The sequence below is a fragment of the Apiospora phragmitis genome (assembly GCF_038363925.1).
Source record: "Apiospora phragmitis strain CBS 135458 chromosome Unknown utg000003l:1.0-2676785.0:1.0-2680665.0, whole genome shotgun sequence".
In the NCBI taxonomy this organism is placed as follows: Eukaryota; Fungi; Ascomycota; class Sordariomycetes; order Amphisphaeriales; family Apiosporaceae; genus Apiospora; species Apiospora phragmitis.
This window is the reverse complement of record NW_027117401.1, coordinates 2,658,097-2,676,527: the sequence shown is the minus strand read 5'-3', so window position 1 is coordinate 2,676,527 and position 18,431 is coordinate 2,658,097. Positions and strand designations below refer to the sequence as shown.

Here is an 18,431-nt window from a genome sequence, read left to right as displayed (position 1 = left end):
AACCTGCCAGGAATGGCACACCAGTTCCGACTTCCTCTCGATGCTGTCGGAGTCTCTCCCTTCTGTCCCTTCTGTAATTGAGTTGTAAAGTCCATCCCAACCAAGAAAGGGACAAGGAGCCAGAGAGGATGAAGCGAAGCACTCGGGCTCGGGGGCACAGGCAAGTCAGAGCTGATGCGACCCAGCAAAGAGACCCCCACTCGAAACCAAGGCCCCCGGCGGTGAAGACCACGCGGTCTATCCTCCTTTTCCATCGGGTTCCGGTCATGGGGAGCTCGAAAGCGACCTGCCCTCCACCAAAACCCAACATTCGATGCCGTTTTGGAGCTGCCGTTAAACCACCAATGATCAGGTACTTCAACCACACCTGAAAGCCATGCTCAGCACGTAGGTACCCATAGTGACACCGCTTACAAAGATGCAAGGGGTTTGAGTGGGCAAAGATGTGTAAGGAAGGTATAGCAACGATCTTTTTCCAGGTTTTCTAAGCGAGAATACCCAGTGGCCCCCAGAGCCTTTGAAATCTCCCATCATATCTTCTGTCCAAGCCATGGAGACTATATCGGACATCTGTTCTCCAAAACTGATACATAATCAACCGTTGCTCCATGCCTGAAATGCCTTTTTACGAACGTACGAAACTGTGGGGAAACTCACACGCTGCCACAGCCTATCCGAGTCTGACGTCTTGAGATGATGCCAAGTGGTGACCCAAAGCGCCTTGCACCGCCATCCACCTGAAACTTGATGGACGCAGGCACGATACAGGCGGTGAATCAACACCACAGAAACACGGAAAAGTTCTCATCGCCCGAATCAGCTTCGGGCATGGGCACTCCTCGAATTGATAGCACTATGCCAACCGTCAACGGCGGTAGAGAGGAGAATCCGCAAGCAACGGGCGCGGATAGCCCCTGAGTAACCGGCCTGGGGAGTGGTCCGTTTATCTGCCGTCTGCTTCTTCTCCTCCTTGCGCTTAATGAGGACTTCTGCCGCACGCATATCGATGTTTTTGTCGTTATTGTCGCTGTCATTAGGTTGAAGCAACAGCGCACATGTGCCGGGGCTCGCCAAAGAGAGAGCTCGGAGACGAGAAGGACGTATCGTGGAGTATCTTGCCTAACATCGAGAAGTCGATCAAATGGAATGCAATGTCCGGATTAAAGTTTGGTTTCCTGATGAAAATCCCTTTTCATGAGAAAATGTGTGATCAAAGAATCCATGATAAGTCACATCGAGGGCTATTCGATGCGTTGAGCTCATAGGGTTTGCTGCCATCTGTTCGGACTGGACGCATTCGTCTGCCCAGAGGATAGCTGGCACCACACAGGTGACACCAGGTGATTCCAGGACACTGTCGTTCATCTCAATTAGTAGCCAGAGAAACCGAGACCTGGAGGTGCACCTTCACAATATCACCGGAATGCGTCCACTGAAGCTCAATGCGCTTCCTAGGTTGGAGCTCCGGACGGAGTCATGATCGGTTAACTTACGCCCGCCAACTATCGTGTTCGTCATGTTTTGGCGATGTAGCATCAACCCCAGCATAACAAAGCAACCCGAGACTGCACACCAACCCAGTCAAGCGTGTTAACTAAGGGTTGACTATGACCAGCTAAAGAAATTTGGGAATTGACCAGCTTTGCAACGGAAGCATTCCAGCCGTACCGCGAATGCATCAGGCTACTTTTATGGTCTTTCCAGCGATGGACTTTTCAGTGCGAGAAGCTGGGTATTATACCCGGTTCGTGATAGACCAGAAAGAGACATTGCTAGGATTCGTTCCAAAAAGCGAACTATGAGCGGCATTTCAAACTTAGTCAGTAGAACGTGTTAACATCCTCGGCATTTGCAACCGAACCTCATAACAGTGATCCCATCTCATGCAGTTAGATATCCAGATACACATACAGAACAAAATCACAGCTTAGTACCTGTCCGCCAACGGTACATCCTCAAATCTACAGGACGCCCGACCTGACAGCCGAAATCCCAACCGCATCCTTGGTTGGGCTTCACCCTCAGCGGCGCTTCTTTGCCTGGCCCGCCTGGGCCAACTCCACGATCCACTTCCCGGCGAGTGGAGATCGACCTCAGGTCGGCCCCAGTCGCCGCTCGCTACGTCCAGCCGTGCCGACCCGTACCAAGTCGATGACGTACTCGTAGTCGCCGTGTTGGCGCACCAGCACACACGCTCGTCACGCTGTCGCTCCGCGAGGCCCGGCAGGGTCTCCCCAGCAGCCGGCGGATCTCGTTCGTCGGCGGGCGTGATGAGACTGTTTGCAGTCCGGCGGCACGGATGCGCCGCCACCGGAAGACGAGAAGTTGGTGTAGCCGGCTCCGAGGGGCAGAGTCGAGCAGGTTCGTGCGTCGTCCGGCTTGAAGAAGAAGCCGAGGTCGCGCGCGTACGTGACGGGGATGCCGGGGTAGTTTCCGGACCCTTGCGGGCGTCAGCCGATGCGCGTGCGGAAGCTATGAGTTCGCCGCGACCCGGCTTCCCATGTCGGCAGCAGAAACGGTGGCGACTGCGGCCTGAGGCGAGGACCGTCTACGGAGGCCGTGTACGCTTGCGGATGCGTGAACCGTCTCCCGTGCAGCGGTTGGGTCTGCAGGAACGATCAGGGACGCGACGGCGTTCTCCACCATAGACCGGTACGCCCATGACACACACGCCGAGTACATGGCGGCGGTGAGGCGTCGGCGGATGGCGAGCCCGCGAACTGCCTGAGAGCAGCCTTCTCACTTCACCGGCCCATCCAACACGAGCGACCTTCCGTGACGGTCTCTTTCGCCTTTCACGCGACTCGCCTCGTAGGCTGGATCGCTGCAGGATGGATCCTGAGAGTACCGAGCAGCGTCTCTCCGCTTTCTCGGCGCTGCTTCCGAGTTCGCCAGCACATATTGCCCGTCTCGTGGAGACGGTCAAACAGGCGGTGTCTTCCACCCTGACGGCTGAGAGCCAGCTCGGCATATAAGGGTTCCTCACACTCGGCTTGCGGACCCTGTTCAGGTCGTTTGCGGCCCAGTATGGGCGGCATGGTGGTCGCCAGTTCTCGAGCACGGTGACGTTGGAAGAAGCCGGCCTTGGCGAAGTGGTAGGCGTCGACCAAAGGTGACGCGCCTTGGAGGTTAGGACGAGGATGTCGTTCTTCATCGTGTTTCTGTTGTTGTAGTGCCTGGCCATTCGATGAGGGCCGGCTCTAAGCAGACCGAAACGTGTTTATCGGCTCTGGCTTGACGCCCGGATGTTCTCCGAATCCGATGTCGAATGAATTCCACCCCGGGGTCAGTTCCGGCCGAATGGGTCTTACGAGTGATGACAGATGGAAGGTAGTCAGACACAACTGTGCATGGGATACTGTGTGCGACCCTGGCATTCCTAGCTCGACTAAGATCCGGGCCTGCAGCCTGGCCAAGGTAGTCACAGTCGTTGAGGACTGGGTAGCCGTATGTCTGACTGACAGAGGGGCATTCCCCAGTCCTGAGTGCAGTCAGTGCGGGGAGGTCCCTAACCTTGGGGAGACTGTGCAAGTGTTCAAGATTATCACTGTCGACTTCAAGCCTGGCTGTGGGGCATTGGGTTCCTCTGTGAGTGATTTAACTCGAGAACAGTCCATCTTAGCCGCACGTTATCAGACCAAGTACACGGAAGACTGAGGCGTCTCCTTCAACTTCTCTCGCCCAAGGTTCTAATTCCGTGTATGTGGATGCCGTACTACTTTACTTATCTCCAAACATAACAATGTACCACAACATGAGTTCTTCATTAATTTAATTTGAGATGCAACCTCAACTCCAAAACAGGCGACTACCCGCTTTTCCTTCAGGAGAAGAGAAGGAACCTATCCTTCATGGGATGCCGAGATGGCCACGCCGATCTCCGCAACTTGGAGCGGGTGCCAAGTGTCGGGTAAATCCAATTTCTGGTTTCCCGTAGCGATACTCACGTGCAAGTCTGCATCCTCACCAATCCAATTCTCGTGACACCGCCGGGTCCGTAAGCGCCCTAAGAATTATCTCTTAAGCGGTGGTCATATCGTTGCCGACTCGGCTTCGTCTGTCTTTACGAGACGAAGTTGCGAATGGCAAACACCGACGATGAACTCCAAGAAGGGCTTTCCGGTCTCCGGGATCCGCGCCTGGATGTTTCTCAACACCCGATGGATGACTTCATCGCCGAACCCGTATACCAGGACTTCCATGCGCTCCCGTGGTCGCCTGCAAGGTGTAGGCGTCTCGCCGAAGCCCCGTCCCGAGTTCGAACCTGGAGTCGTCTCCTTATCCTCCTGCACTAGCAAGGCTCTGGGAGGGGCCGGTCTGTCCGGTGCAGAACACGGATGACTAATCGTACGTTGTCGGATACCTGCAATCCCTCTTGCCATCGAACCTCAACCCGAGGAAACATTACCCCTGGAGCTACCTCAGAGCTGCATCGCATGACAATTCGTTCAGATATCCCCAAAACTGAACCCTTACCGTGACGTGGTTTGAGGATCGCCGCATCCTCCGGAGGAGGGCTCCCCGCTGCCGTGCGTAACCTGGCCGTGGCCGCCGAACCACTCCTACAGATCGGCCGCGTCGAGTACAAACCGGTCACGGGGGCTCTACCGCGCGAGAGCCCCACTCTGCTCCGTAGTCAGAGTTTCCGAGTTCGCGTCATACTTCCAACTCAGATTCATGCATCATGACTCTTAACGCACTATCGTTGTTCGACCTTGATGTTGTGCTTTTCGAGAATATCATCCTGGCGACATACGAAGAAGAGCTCAGAAAAGCTGACTGGCCCCCACAGATCTCACATAGCTGCTCACGCTCCTGGACCATCCACGCCGACTTCGCCAGGAACCTTCCGTAAGAGAGTTTTTACGGAGTATGAAGCCGCCCAGTAGAAACAGAACCTCCACCATCTCGCCTTCGCTCACTTCGTCCTCGATGACGTCTTCGCCGCCACCGCCGGGTCGCGCATCGGCCAGACCGGACTGTGGCCAAGTCTGCCGCTCTATCCACGAGCCCGACATCCTGGCCCTCACCGGCTGCAACGAGACAGCTGCGAGGTCTCACTCCAGGCCGGCGCTCTCGGCGGGCCCTTGCGCGAAGGGCAACACGACTGACCGTGGGGTTTCCTGGGGACGACCCGCTGCGGTGCTGGAACGACACCGAGCGACAACTTCACCAGCTGGTGGTGACTCGATGGAACAGCCTGGATTGCTGCATCCCTTCGAAAGCGGTAGTTCACGTTATCCTGGAGACAAACGGCGCGGCGGCGTCCCGTGTTTCCTACGGGTGCCTCGATGATGCTGTACCTTAGGAAGCCGCAATGGTGAGGTCACGCGACAGACTCGGACCTCTCAAGTGTGTCACTCCTACCAATACGCTGCCGGTGGCCCTCGTTTATCGTGGCGTCCTGGGAACCCGGTCAGAAGACGACGAGGACCGAAGTCGCTTTGGAGAAGCTGGCTGCGCTGCAGGAGACTCGGCAGCTGGGCCACGTCAAAAAGGCCCGGAGCTATTGAAGATGTCCGGGGAGCGAGAGGCTCATACGTCCCAAGCGGAGAAGGGCCCGTCTATAGATAGGTAAGTGCTGACGTTATTGAGCTTGGCGTGATCTGTCGATATATCGCCACGACAATACGAGCAACTTCCTTTCGTTGACGAGTAAGGTTGCAAGCTCCAACGTTACAAGATGCGTTTTCAAAGATACTCGCCAGGATTAGCCCAGAACCGTGCCCCTGGTATCCATGTCGTGAAGTCAACGTGTGATCGGTAGAGTTCCAAGTCACTGACAGTCTAGGGGCTCTCAACACCGTTCCATCTACAGGCCTACCTACCAGATCTAACTATACATCCAGGCGGTGTACCGGAAATTCGCCTGCTCTTGTCGGTCTCATTGACGAACCCATCCGCGGCGCCCTGTGGATCGCTTCCTTGCTTGCCACTGCGGACCGCGGTGCCTGCTTTTCCCAGGCGCCGTGGCCGAGTACGTGCCCAGAACCAGCATGACGCGCAGTACGCCGCCAGCACGGTCACTGACGCCCGAGGTGATTTGGGACGCCTGGTCCGACTGGAAGGTCCGCGGTCTGTTCACGTTGCCCGCGTAGCCGATGGCTAAGACTGAGTGTGCCAGTCAGAAGACAAGTCGACGTGTCATCCATGTCCAGAACAGTAAGAGGGATAGGATCCGACCGTACGTATCGACTTCTTTGCGCCCACTCGTGTTTGCTTGTGGGAGAGAAATGCCGACGACATACGGGCTTTGCAGAATCACAAGCCGCTAGCCCGAACCAGGGCCAAGAAAGGGAAGGAACATCTACGCCAGTACAAGTACATGGAGTATAACCCGACCATTTGGCCAGGGGACTTCGTCTCTCGGTAGCCCGTAAACACCATGGCGAGGCGCCCAAGATGGGAAGCAAAACAGGGCGATCCAGAGGTTACCCAGGGCCTGCCGGTTCTTCCGCCGTGTGGCGAATACAATGAAAAGCCGAGGCTGCCCCTTGTAAACGACGCCAAAAGGCACTGCTCAGCAGGCCGGTACCTGAGCGGGCCGAAGTCTGAGGGTCGTTAAGCTGGTCACCTGGCTAAAGGTTGGAGCCGCCGTTCGGGATATTGATGACCGGCAACGTTGAACAGCACGATCAGCCAGACGCGGACGTTGAGACGCCTCGAAGGGCCGGGTCCCACTTCCAGGCACGATGGCTGAGCGATGCCGGTCCGGTTGGCGGCTGGCGCTGAATCGGCGTGGACCTTTGTTCCGGCGTGAAGAACCGGGCGTTCAGGGGGCTGTCCGGTACGAAGATGAAGAACATGACAGAAACCAGTATGTTGCATCGTACCCAGAAAAAATGTAGAGGTACGGCCACTTGAACAGGGTGTGCTGGCGGGAACCCGCCGACGATGAAAGCGAAAAAGCTGCTCAGGATGAAGAGCAGTAATCCACCGCGAGAGACACCAGCATCGAGAAATACCAGGACAGCGCTACACGGAGAGCTACCTACGGGCGTTCCTGGGGGTCGTTCCCTCTCCAGAACGAGGCGATGATCATGGTCAGGGTGTAGTGACGCGGCCTCGAGGAAGCCGAAGGAGAATCCCAAGGCTTACCCCTTCCAGGACCGGCATGGCGCGATAGCAGATGGTCAGGACGGAACCAGCAGACGGACTCACCGCAGAGCAGCTTCGCTGGAGGACTCTTTGTACTACATACGAAAGCTGGGACCAAGCCAACGAGGGTCTGGTGTGGCCACTGTCAAAATAATGTCGAGGAGAGACGTAAACTCATGCACGAACACGAGAGGCAGGGACTCCAAGCCAGCCGCCGTATTCCTGCCCTTTGAAGTTGTTATCCTTTTGTAACCCGCAAAGCGATGCTGTCCCGATCTGGATTGTGTTCAGGTTTTCGAGAAGCTGCGAAGGAGTAGCAGCCAAAATCATTAACGTGCTATTAGAGAAAGCGTGCGTAGAACGGGTCGAGGTTATCTTGCTACCAGTGTACAACGTAAAAGTCAATCCTCTTCACGATCAATTTCTCTTTTCCTGAAACTCACTAATCCGAACTCGTCTTGCGTGGCAATGTATTGCGCTGTCTTTCGTCCAAGCGCCGTCCTCGACTGTCTTCCAGTGTCTCCCTTGGTGGTGGAAAGAGACGGGATGAACGGCCTCATCCGTCTCGTCTGGGATTTCCGCCAGCCATTCTGGGCGAAAAGTCAAGTTTGACTGTTGAGTCAGTTCCGGAACATCTGTAACCGTATCGAGATAGGGTGACAAACACGGGCGGTGGCGGCTTGGGTATTATGTCGAGTTTCTGTCACAATTGAAGAGTGAATCATGCATGTCCAAGCTCTTTTACTCAAAACTCTCCATTATCTTCCAGCGAAATAGAGAAGGCATATCACGGTTGCCCTGCGAGTTGGGCTATGACGCCACAGCATAAGTGCGATACACCCATCTGGATCATGTATATCAACCCTTATGGTGCATCCTGGTGCTATCTTCAGGATCCACAAGGTCGGTATCGCTGTACATCAGGTAAGAGTACGGGTGCGCACAAAGGTGGTACGATATGGTATGCCTGATGACGGGAGGAAAGAGAGAGGTTCTTCTCGCCGTGTACGCGTTGCACATCGACTTTAAGGTTCTGCAGGTTCCGGTGATAAGAGGATGGAAGGATTATACAGGATGGTTGCTGTCCAGTCGTCCTATTGGCGGCTGACCCGCCAAGATATCTCCAATCTACTTTTGGCACCTCTGCCGGCGAATTCGAATCGACGTGCAGCAAGTTCTTGTCAGCCTACCGAAAGGGGCGAATGGTAAGCGCTGCAGCTCGACTGCACGCTGGTTGCCAACGATCAACTTGCCCATCGGCTCGGCATTTGAACACGAAGGTCGTCCGTACCGGGCTGAACCACGCGACGCTGTGCGGCAGTTGGTTGATTCGCGAATGGGTAAATCATAGACCTGCGTGCCGACAGCCCAGAGAAATTGGGGAGGTCGAACCGACTTGATGTTGAAGTTATTGATTCCAATCAGCAGACAAGCCGAATAGCTCCGATGCCGACTTTGAAATTTCGGAGCTGCGATGTATCGCCGATATCAACCACAACAGCTCTTGTGACTTTCAAGACATCCAATTTCGGTAGCAGGCCTAGTAACACTCAAAACGTTAGCCGTCTCATTCAATGACCATGGCTGTCGTACATACCAGCAGTTGCTCCCGTTCCTCCAAGAGCATCAAATTTGCAGTAGGTGAGTTGGCTTAATTCCAAAAATCTATAAGAGTGCTAAGCAGTGGCCAGACCGGCGGCACCTTCACTGACGTATGGGCATCCGCCCTGGACGAGAGGAACGTTGTTAATCAGAGCCGTTGTCCGTCACCCTGCCACTACAGCGATGCCCCGGCAGATGGTATCCGGCGGGTCCTGGAGGCCATCTCCGGATCCGAGATCCCGAGGCGTTCTCCTATCCCCGAAGGAGCTGATCCACTCCATTGACACGGCACGATGGTCGCCACCAACGGTGAGTTTCGTGTGTTCTGCATCCAATTATAATAGAGATCCTTTATTTGGACAGTACAGAAGGGCGCTAGCTGACTCGGCCACCCAGCACTCCTGGAAGAAAGGAATAAGGCATGCCTTGATCGTCATATCAGGGCTTTGGGGATCTGCTGGAGATCGGCTTACCAGTTCGCGTCCGAGACTATCCGACTGGGGCATCTGTCAAGCCGGAGCCGCTTAACGACAGGTTGTCGAGATATCCGAGCGACTGACGGTGGAAGAGTACATGATGAGGACGTGACCAAGACAATCAGCCGCCTCTGGAGGAGATCTCGGAGCTGGTCAAGAGCTCCACCGGCGATATGCTCCGGATCGTCCGACCCCTCGAAACGACGGGAGGTGCGGGACAAGCTGCAGGCCATCCAATCCAAGGGCATTGACACGCTGGCGATATGTCTCGCCCATTCTTACCTCTACCCCAAGCACGAAGAGCAGTGGCCGCGCTCGCCAAGGAGCTGGGCTTCAACGACGTGCTCGACCTCATCCTCGTGGGCGCCAACATGATCAAGATGATTTCGCGAGGCTCCTCTGCGTTGGCCGATGCGTACTTGACCCCCGAGATTACCCGTTACATCTCCGGTTTTGACGGGTTCCAAGATGGAAACCTGGATGGCGTACTCGCGAGTTCATGCAGAGCGACGGCGGCTCGGTGAGCCACAAAGACACTCTAGCGGGTCGAGGCAACTCCAGCGGACTGGTGGCAGTCACATCCAGGCAGACTTAGGGTATTCGTCTGACAGATCTTCCAGGCGGCGTGGTAGGGCATGCTCAAACATCTGATGACGGCAAATCACCTGTGGTCGGGTTCGACATGGGAGGCACCAGCACCGACGTGAGTCGCTTCGGCGGATCCTTTGAGCATGTGTTCGAGACCGCGACCGCCGGCGTCTCTATTCAGTTGCCGCAGCTGGATATCAACACCGTCGCCGCGGGCGGCGGCTCCATGCTGTTCTGGCGTGACGACTCTTCAAGTCGGGCCCGAACAGCGTGGCGCCACCCGGGTTGCGTCGTATAGGAAAGGTGGGCCGGTCTGTACGTGACGCCAACCTCTGTCCCCGGCGGCTGATCTGGTAACTTTCCCCGCCATCTTCGGGTCCAGCGAGGATCTTCCCCGATGTGGGGATCGCGGCGGAGAAGTTCGAGGAGCTGACCGCCAGATCAACCGTGACACTGTTAGGAAAATGACCCCGATGGAGGTGGCCCACGGTTTTGTGGACGTGGCCAACGAGTCCACTGTAGCCGGCTGATCCGCGCCCTCACCGAGGCGGCGTGGGTTCGAGTAACCGCCCAGCACAACCTCGCCATGTTTGCTGGCGCCGGCGGCCAGCACGCCTGCGAGATCGCGCACAAGCTCGGCATCCGGCGCATCGTCACTTTAGCACTCGGCGTCCCGTCCGCGTACGGCATGGCCTTGGCCGAGGTCGTGTAAGAGCAGCCCGGCGAAGCCCTCGTTGGAGGTCCTGTTCGTGAGATGTCCCTGCCCAGGATCGACAAGCCATCGCGGCCTTGAAGCAGAGGGTCGCGGAAGGCCTCGAGAACCAAAAGATCCGACCGTCCGACGAGGTGTCACGAGGTCTATCTCAACCTTCGCTACCATGGGACCGATACAAACTTCATGATACAAGCCCCGGGCGACGGGGACTGGCGGTCGGCCTTGGAAGAGAGAACATTTCTGGAAGTTTATTTTGTTTTCTGCAACACCGTAAGGTCTGGTGGATGAACGTCCGTGTTTGCGCGGGCAAAGAATGAGCGAGGTCAGCCAGATAACGAGAAGTTGGCGCCGGAGCTGAAGACTGGCGACTTTGAAAAGTCAAAGACCCCGCAGAGGGAACGGTAAGCTGCGTCGGCAAGGACATTCCGATTTCTGTTTTAATTTCAGGTATCTAGGCAGAGCGGTTCTCCGCCCATGAGGGATACAACCAATTGAAGTTTACCTCCTGGCAAGCCAACCAGGCACGGTGGTTCACGGCCTGGCCATTGTCATCGAAGTACGCAGACCATCGTGGTGGTGTCAGGCAGCCCGCTATCCTGATATCGCACGTCGTCATTCACCTCGCGGATGACAAAGCCCAGCAGAACCAGCCCGAGCAGGAGTTGGTCGCGGATCCCATCAGGCTGAGCATTTTTGGTCATCGGTTCAATGAGCATTGCGAAGCAGATGGGCCGGACCCTCCAGAAGACTAGTAGCCTGTCGACCTCAACATCAAGGAGCGACTGGAATTTCTCTGCGCCATCTTCAGTCCATGGCGAGCTGGTCGCCAATGCGCCCAGTACCTGTTCACCTGCAGCATGTAGCTACGCCGTCAAGTACCAGCACAATCTACACATGGGAGAACTGCGACGAAGGTGACGTCCTTGTCTCGATTCACTCACAGGCGGCGGTACTCATTCGCCAGGTAATTAATCCGTCTATTCTCTCATGTCTCTCGGCTTCGGTCAGGCTAATTGCATCAGACATTACCGTCATCATCTTGATTTCGACTCTATGGCAAGACTATTTGTTCAACTGGCCCTCGTGGCCATCACCTGGACATTGGCGGTTACTGGAAAGTCTACGCCTCTGTACGTTTGGAGGCGACAGGACCCCTCTTAAGACCATGTGCTAACCTTTCACCAGGGATTCGACCATGCTCTGGCAGGAGGGTGCCGCAATCAAGTCCTTCTTCCTGGCGCGACAGCCACTTCGATGAGGCCGGGATCGTCAAGATCCTCCTCGAGCCGGGCAGCATCCCAATCGCAGCGCCTCCTGACGGTCGGCGACAACCTGTCGGACCTCAAGGCGCAGGTCGCGGCCAACGCCAAGGCGGCGCGCTCATCGACGCGTCTCATGGCCGAGTACGGTAGCGCACGGTGCACTTCTACATGCGTAAGATCCAGAGACGCCGAGGTCGCGGTCCGGAACCACCCGCGAGAGCGTACCGGCGCTTCGGTGGACGGCCCCGCAGGCCCGCGACTATCTCGACAACGGCAGTATGATGCAGGTCGCCATCACCGTTGACGAGACCGGGTTCGGCACCTTCGACTTTACCGGCATCGTGCGAGACGCCGTCCAACATGAACGCGCCGCCCGCCATCACCTTCTTGGCGCTCATCTACACCCTGCGCCTGACTCATCGAATCCGACATTCCGCTCAACCAGGGCTGCCCTCGTGCTGACCAAGGTCATCCTGCCCAAGAACAGCTTTCTGAACCCCTCTGCTGGGCCCGTGTGTAAGCGGAGGCTAGGACTTAAGAGTGCAGCGAGTACCGCATTCCGACTTTGTGTTTGTTGGTTTCATCGAATCTTTTTTGAGATTGTGTCTTAGCAGATTTAGTGTGGCTATTCCCACACTTCCAGGTCTCAGGAATAGCATCGGTTGTGGGGCGTACCAAGCTAACATCTGACAGGTGCTGTGGAAACACATTGACCTCCCAGGTTCTCGTTCTCTGTTAGAGCCTTCCGTGCCTGGCGGCCGGTTCTCAGGGCTGCATGAACTGTTTTGGCTTCTTCGGCATGACCCCCGACCGTGACGTCGGAAGGATGGGTTTGGGTTCGGGTACGGCGAAACCATCTGCGGTGGTGAAGGAGCTGTGTCCGAACGGAGGGGCTTCCGTGAGTATATTTTCAGGATTTTCTCTAGGGCTTCTTAGGGCTTCTCCTCAGGGCTTCTTCAAGCGCGAAGGGGTCTGGAAATAAAACAGATGAAAAGGAGTGAACATAAGCGAAAAGGCCGTGCAGGTGCACATGACCAACACGCGCACCACCGACGTCGAGATCATTGAGAAACGGTACCCGGTCCTCCTGCGCGAGTTCTCGATCTGCCGGGGCAGCGGTGGCCGCGGCCAGTTCAGCGGCGGGGATGGCGTCGTGCGCGACTGGGAGCTGCCGTGGTGCCGCTGACGTTCGGGCTCATCACGGAGCGGCGCGTTCCACTGGCGGACGGTACGTTTGCCAGGGCGGGTCCTCGGTGCCAACTACCGGGTTCCAGCGCCGCGAATGGAAGAAGGCGAGGTACGGAATGAGATCGCTGGATCACATCTGCAGTCGCGGCCAGGCCTATACGCAGACAGGGACCGCTGCGTTATCCACGCCTGGGCGGTGGCGGCTGGGGCCAGCCGGGATGAACTTTGCCGATACGAATCGATCGTATTGCGAGATTTGAGGGTACAATAAACCATGTCAAATGAAGGAGATACAAAGAGAGGCCGAGGCGACTTACCCAAGGGCTACGGGGAAGCTTCCATGCCTATGCTACTGCCCAGGAGGCTTCCCCTGAGGAGGCCAGGGTTAAGGTCTAAATATTTACTAAGTCAGATTATCTTGATCTTGTTATAAAGATTATAACAGCTATCTTTAATCTATACAACGTACTTTATAAGCGAGCTGCGTATATAAACGAGTTACGTATTTTTAATTAACTTTTTTATAATTAGTTTTATATTAACTTTTCTCTTTTATAAGTATAGAATTAAAAAATAAAGAAAGATTTAATTTAACGCTTTAAACTATTTAAAATAACTCGAAATTAAGTATATAAAAAGCTATAGCGATATATTATATCTTAAGTATTATTTCGCTAGTTATTTAAATAGAATAATTTCATATCGATATATAATATACGAGCTTATTATAACGAACGCTATCTAGGTTTTTAAAGAAACTTAGTAAAACGTACTAGGGTTTATATTAATAATACAGAGAGTATTTTAAACGTGTAATAAAAGTCCGCTTTTATCGATATAATAAGTAACAGTTCGTAAGAATAAAGGTAATTAAGGGGCGTAGTGTAACGAACGCTATCCGGGTTTTAAAAGAAACTTAGTAGAGACGTACTAAGGTTTATGTTACCATAAACGAGAGAGTATCCGTAATGTACGATAGAAGTCGCTTTTATCGATATAATAGGATAGCTTAATAAAAACGAAGGCAATTAAAAGTATAACCTTAAAATATTTATATAATAGTTTTATTAAGGGTATTTACTTTATTAATAAGTTAAGATTAATATTTAAATTAATTACCAAAAGTAAAAAGTATTTATATAAGACATATAAAGAACGTCCGTTGTTATATACTTTATTTCCTCCCTTTATTAATCCGTTAGATCACTTAGCTTACCTTCGTATTTTAATAATCTAAAGTAATCCTCTCATTAGTTAGATCACTGGCTCACTTCGCCGTCTTTAATGATCCCCGTGATCCTTTACGTGATATTATCTTTACTACCTTCGTAGTCGGACCGGCTGTTATTCAGAATACCGTCGTTGTGATTCGCCGTACGCTTTTACATACAAACGCGTTTATACTAATATAAAGTAGCGCGGTTAGTGGCCGTATATTATAGCTGAAGCGAGGCATTATAAATCCGGCCCGGGTAACTAACCGAGGATTATTCCGCCGGTTATTAGGGTAGAATAACTTCGTAATTCGGTATAATAGATAAGCTCGCCCCCCTCGGCTATAATAAAATAATACGTAATAAAGTAACGCGATTAATTAGCGCGTTATCCTTGCGTGTTTTATTTTAATATATCGAGATTTGTTAAATTAAAATAATAATTAACGACCGTGAAAAAATAAATAAAATAAATTATTTTTAAATTTATATTTTATATGCCGATTTTAATCGGCGACCTATTTTTTTTTTATTTTTTTTTTATATATATAAGAATAAATAAAAATAGGTATAATACGACCGGCCGCGTCGGCTCTTTTTTTATGTATATTATATAATAGTATTATAGCTTAACATGTATTATACATGGAATCGTATAGCGATTCTCATAAAACATACCCGCACGCGTGGAGCCGGAAATTTAAGGGTAGGATTTCGTGATAGAATTCGTAGTAGGATTTTATATGAATAGTACCATTAAGTTTTAAAACCAATGCCCCTTGATACGACGCTATAAATAAAAATTTACAAAAAGGGATCTCGGTTATAATAAAAATAAAGTTTTAATATAAAAATATTACGATACTTTTCAAACTAATTACGTATTATAAGTTAATTTTATATTACTTATCGTATAATAATATTATTATAAAAAAATAAGTAATAAAACTCAAAATAAGTATTATTAATTTATATATTAAAATAGCTATTATAATTTCAATCAACCCGGTCGGTAATAGTACTTAGAACTTCCCAGCTCGCTTATATTGGCGAGTTCGGCCAGAGGTACACATATAACAAACGACAGAAAACCTGTCAGAGACATCGACTCGCTAAGAATACCAGCCTAATTCTACGTTTAATATAGAAAGGGTATTCAAAATCTACTCTTCTATAAGTACTTAAAGAGCCCTATCTCTATTTATCATACACTTATTACCATTATACATTTCTGTACTCACTAGAAATCCTAATAAACATAATGTCACAGCACGCTGCTCCACGTGATAAGACTTTCCCCCTTTATACTAACGGGTATTCTCCCCTACGAAATCTTTTTTTAAAGTTCCCCTATCAGATAACAATAACCTGCCACCGTTTCTTTTCCCTTCTACTTCAATCGAAACTACTCTAAGAGCTGACTCCGAGAGTCTCAGTGGCAGCTAGTTATTAATTCCAGATGTATAAGTATTCGCAGGCTTAATTAGCTAAACTATTAAAAATGTAACCAAAAGCTCTTGAAAGATTAATAAATGTATTTAAAACGTGTTATTTAAAGATACCTATAAATATAAGCTAGCATATCTACTAAGCCCAAAAACCCAACATTAATAAGCCTTCCTTCAGAGGAATCAAAATAATCTTCAGACTTAATTCATTAATACAATTACTCTACCTTATATTTCTTCTATGTCATCTTATATGGTTATAAAATACGTTTTCGGATGCTTTTTCGAACTACTTATATTAAGAGCAGTCCAATTTCTTTCGTTATTATTTCTTACACGTAGTTTACTACTATCACAATACTTATAAGGATAAGGACCGATCTTTAAAAGGCCTTTTATTTTAAACCGTTCTTATTAGTTATTTTAAACGTGTTAACCGGTAGACCTAACCATCTAGCTATTTATAACAGATTTATTATCATATTTCGCGATCTAGCTATCCGTCGCTCGATTTTTAGTTTCCGCATCTTAAATCTTTCCGTAAAAGGAGCTCTTATAAATAGTGTTTGTCGAGCTACGGAATAGGCGTGTTACCTATACAAAAATGTACGAGTTTTTAATAAGTATAAGCCAGATCTAGATCGTAAATCTCTCGTTAATCTATACCGTAATAAGGACGAAAATACGATTAATAAACTATAGTCGGTTTTCTAACGTTACTATAAACCAGAAATAAATATTAATTATATCGATATCAAGTTGTGGCCGAGTGAACTAAATAAAGTTCTAGCTTCTTTTACTATCCCGTTAGAAGACCTAGCACGGACTCGCCCGCCTTTCCGACAAATCCGATTATCGTAAAGATTGAATATATTTATAGAAGGTAGCGTCTTGAGGCGGCTATAAGAACGTCTGGACTGAAGACTTGTAGACGGCGAGGTATATTATATCCCAGAGGGTACCATTCTTTTCCTCTCTGCCGCATACGAAACGATACCACTTCGAGACATATCGTCCGGATGGATACGTCTATTAGAAGGATACGCCAATACCAGATTTAAGGCGATACGGGATTAGAAAGCGAGTAGACCGGCAGGCTGTCGCTATATAAATAGTAAGCGTTAAAACGCCTACTAGATATCCCGGAGCTTATCGTATAACTAGATCGTTTAACTAAGCGTTTCCCTGGCTTCGAAATGGGTTAGAGTTAGAAATATAGGAGAAGTATTTAGCTTTACGCGGTAGAGAAGCGATAGAACGGTATTTAAAACGGACCTTTAAAATTTAAGAGAAGATAACGTTAGAAAAAGAAAATATCGGGTTAGTTACGGATATATAAAATAATTAAACACGTTTAATTACTCGCTCCTTTTATAAATTAAAAAGACCGAGAACTTATTAAGAAGTTAATACGTTTACGAGTTCTATATCTTCTAATTTATAATATAAACCGTTATAAAAGGATCGAGTTCGTTATTTTTAACCTTAATATAATAATTCTTAATATTAAAATATTTTACGAAAACATAAAATATTTCAATATTAACCTAGAAATATTTAAATTAATAATATTAATAAGGCTTAAAAAGGGATAATCGTTTTATAAAGCGAGATATTAATCTAGCGTTATTTTAATAAATATTTATATTGAGTTTAAGAGAAAGACTTTCGCGAGGTTCCGTTTAATCCAGATTTTAACTAGTTTACTAGAAGTTTTATATCCGTAATGCGATACTCCCCTAGCTTTCTAACTATCTGCCTCGTTAAGAAAAAAAAAAGCAATACTAGTTTCGGAAATTTGAAGATTACTATCTATTAAAGCTGCTACGGAGATCTCGTATACTAGGCTTCATGTTGAAAAAGATTAATTCTAAAATCTTTAGACTTATCTCCCTGAGAGCCAGCCAAAAGACTAAAAGATTGAGAGTTCAAATCAGAATAAGAACAAATGAGCAGGCGATATAGCCGCCCCTCCATAAAATCTTTAAAACATATGGTTAACCACTTATTTATTCCCTAGCTCCTAAAGTCTCCTAATAATACGGACCATTTCACGACTCTTTTCGTATAGCGAGATATCCTCTACGCGTTTTAGGCGAATTACTTAACGACACCAGTTCAGCTAGGTTACCGACTATAACAAGCTTAACGGTTAGGCGCCTATACTCCGTACTGGTTAGAATCACTAAGCGATTAGCAGCCGCCGCTATGATTCACGGCTACTAATAAAGTCTATTTCTTTTCCAAGAAGCGATGGGCGACGATACTAAAACCAAGGACGCACGTTTATACTTCGTTAACCAGAAGCGGGGCTAAATATACGAACGAGAAGTACTAACTATTATAAGCCGCCATAACTTTGGAATTAAAAAAATACGCGTTTATACTTTAACCCCTATTAAAGGAAGGGCCGCTTATATAAACGAGCAGCCTAAGTCTTATTTAAGTCCTTTTTTTAGAAATAGCCTCTAGGTAATAAGACAAGGTTTAACTCGTAGGTGAATATCGAGGAAACTCGTTAATTATAGCCGTTAAAAATGTTTATAAAATAAAATCGTAATTAAGACTCGTCGATTAATAATACATTTATAAGCCAGGCTTTAAGAACTAGTTTTAATACGTATATATATTCTTTAATAGTTTTTACAGGACTTTGCCGTCGAGACCTTCGCTAACTTACTCAGATTATATACCTAACTATATAATACGATTAATCTCTCCGTTAAGCAGAAAAACCCGAAGTATTTATAAAACGTTTATTAAACCAAGTTATAATAATTAGTATAGGATTAAATTAAACCATATAATATTATAAATTATATATATCGAGTATTTTAAAT

General features: G+C 49.5%; 6 protein-coding genes across 6 annotated transcripts; 5 read left to right on the top strand and 1 right to left on the bottom strand.

Annotated features, from left to right (window-relative positions):
* Positions 1-1,798: 1,798 nt before the first annotated feature.
* Positions 1,799-2,648, top strand: PG994_003162 (uncharacterized protein; the record flags this gene model as incomplete). The annotated part of the gene is made up of 2 exons (XM_066854571.1): positions 1,799-1,819; positions 1,932-2,648. The coding sequence occupies 2 exons, from the start codon at positions 1,799-1,801 to the stop codon at positions 2,646-2,648; spliced, it is 738 nt and encodes a 245-aa protein (XP_066720426.1).
* A 2,036-nt stretch (positions 2,649-4,684) lies between these two features.
* On the top strand, positions 4,685-5,295 carry PG994_003161 (uncharacterized protein; the record flags this gene model as incomplete). Its single annotated transcript, XM_066854570.1, has 2 exons — positions 4,685-4,851; positions 4,896-5,295. 2 exons carry the CDS (start codon positions 4,685-4,687, stop codon positions 5,293-5,295), a joined length of 567 nt encoding a protein of 188 aa, XP_066720425.1.
* Positions 5,296-5,884: 589 nt separating this feature from the next.
* On the bottom strand, positions 5,885-6,806 carry PG994_003160 (uncharacterized protein; the record flags this gene model as incomplete). The annotated part of the gene is made up of 3 exons (XM_066854569.1): positions 5,885-6,111; positions 6,536-6,578; positions 6,660-6,806. 3 exons carry the CDS (start codon positions 6,804-6,806, stop codon positions 5,885-5,887), a joined length of 417 nt encoding a protein of 138 aa, XP_066720424.1.
* A 1,872-nt stretch (positions 6,807-8,678) lies between these two features.
* On the top strand, positions 8,679-8,984 carry PG994_003159 (uncharacterized protein; the record flags this gene model as incomplete). The annotated part of the gene is made up of 2 exons (XM_066854568.1): positions 8,679-8,739; positions 8,773-8,984. 2 exons carry the CDS (start codon positions 8,679-8,681, stop codon positions 8,982-8,984), a joined length of 273 nt encoding a protein of 90 aa, XP_066720423.1.
* Positions 8,985-9,439: 455 nt separating this feature from the next.
* Positions 9,440-11,231, top strand: PG994_003158 (uncharacterized protein; the record flags this gene model as incomplete). The annotated part of the gene is made up of 5 exons (XM_066854567.1): positions 9,440-9,671; positions 9,797-10,056; positions 10,225-10,472; positions 10,864-10,880; positions 10,939-11,231. 5 exons carry the CDS (start codon positions 9,440-9,442, stop codon positions 11,229-11,231), a joined length of 1,050 nt encoding a protein of 349 aa, XP_066720422.1.
* A 77-nt stretch (positions 11,232-11,308) lies between these two features.
* PG994_003157 (uncharacterized protein) lies at positions 11,309-12,927 on the top strand (the record flags this gene model as incomplete). Its single annotated transcript, XM_066854566.1, has 6 exons — positions 11,309-11,443; positions 11,541-11,609; positions 11,665-11,913; positions 11,993-12,257; positions 12,668-12,711; positions 12,766-12,927. The coding sequence occupies 6 exons, from the start codon at positions 11,309-11,311 to the stop codon at positions 12,925-12,927; spliced, it is 924 nt and encodes a 307-aa protein (XP_066720421.1).
* Positions 12,928-18,431: the final 5,504 nt, after the last annotated feature.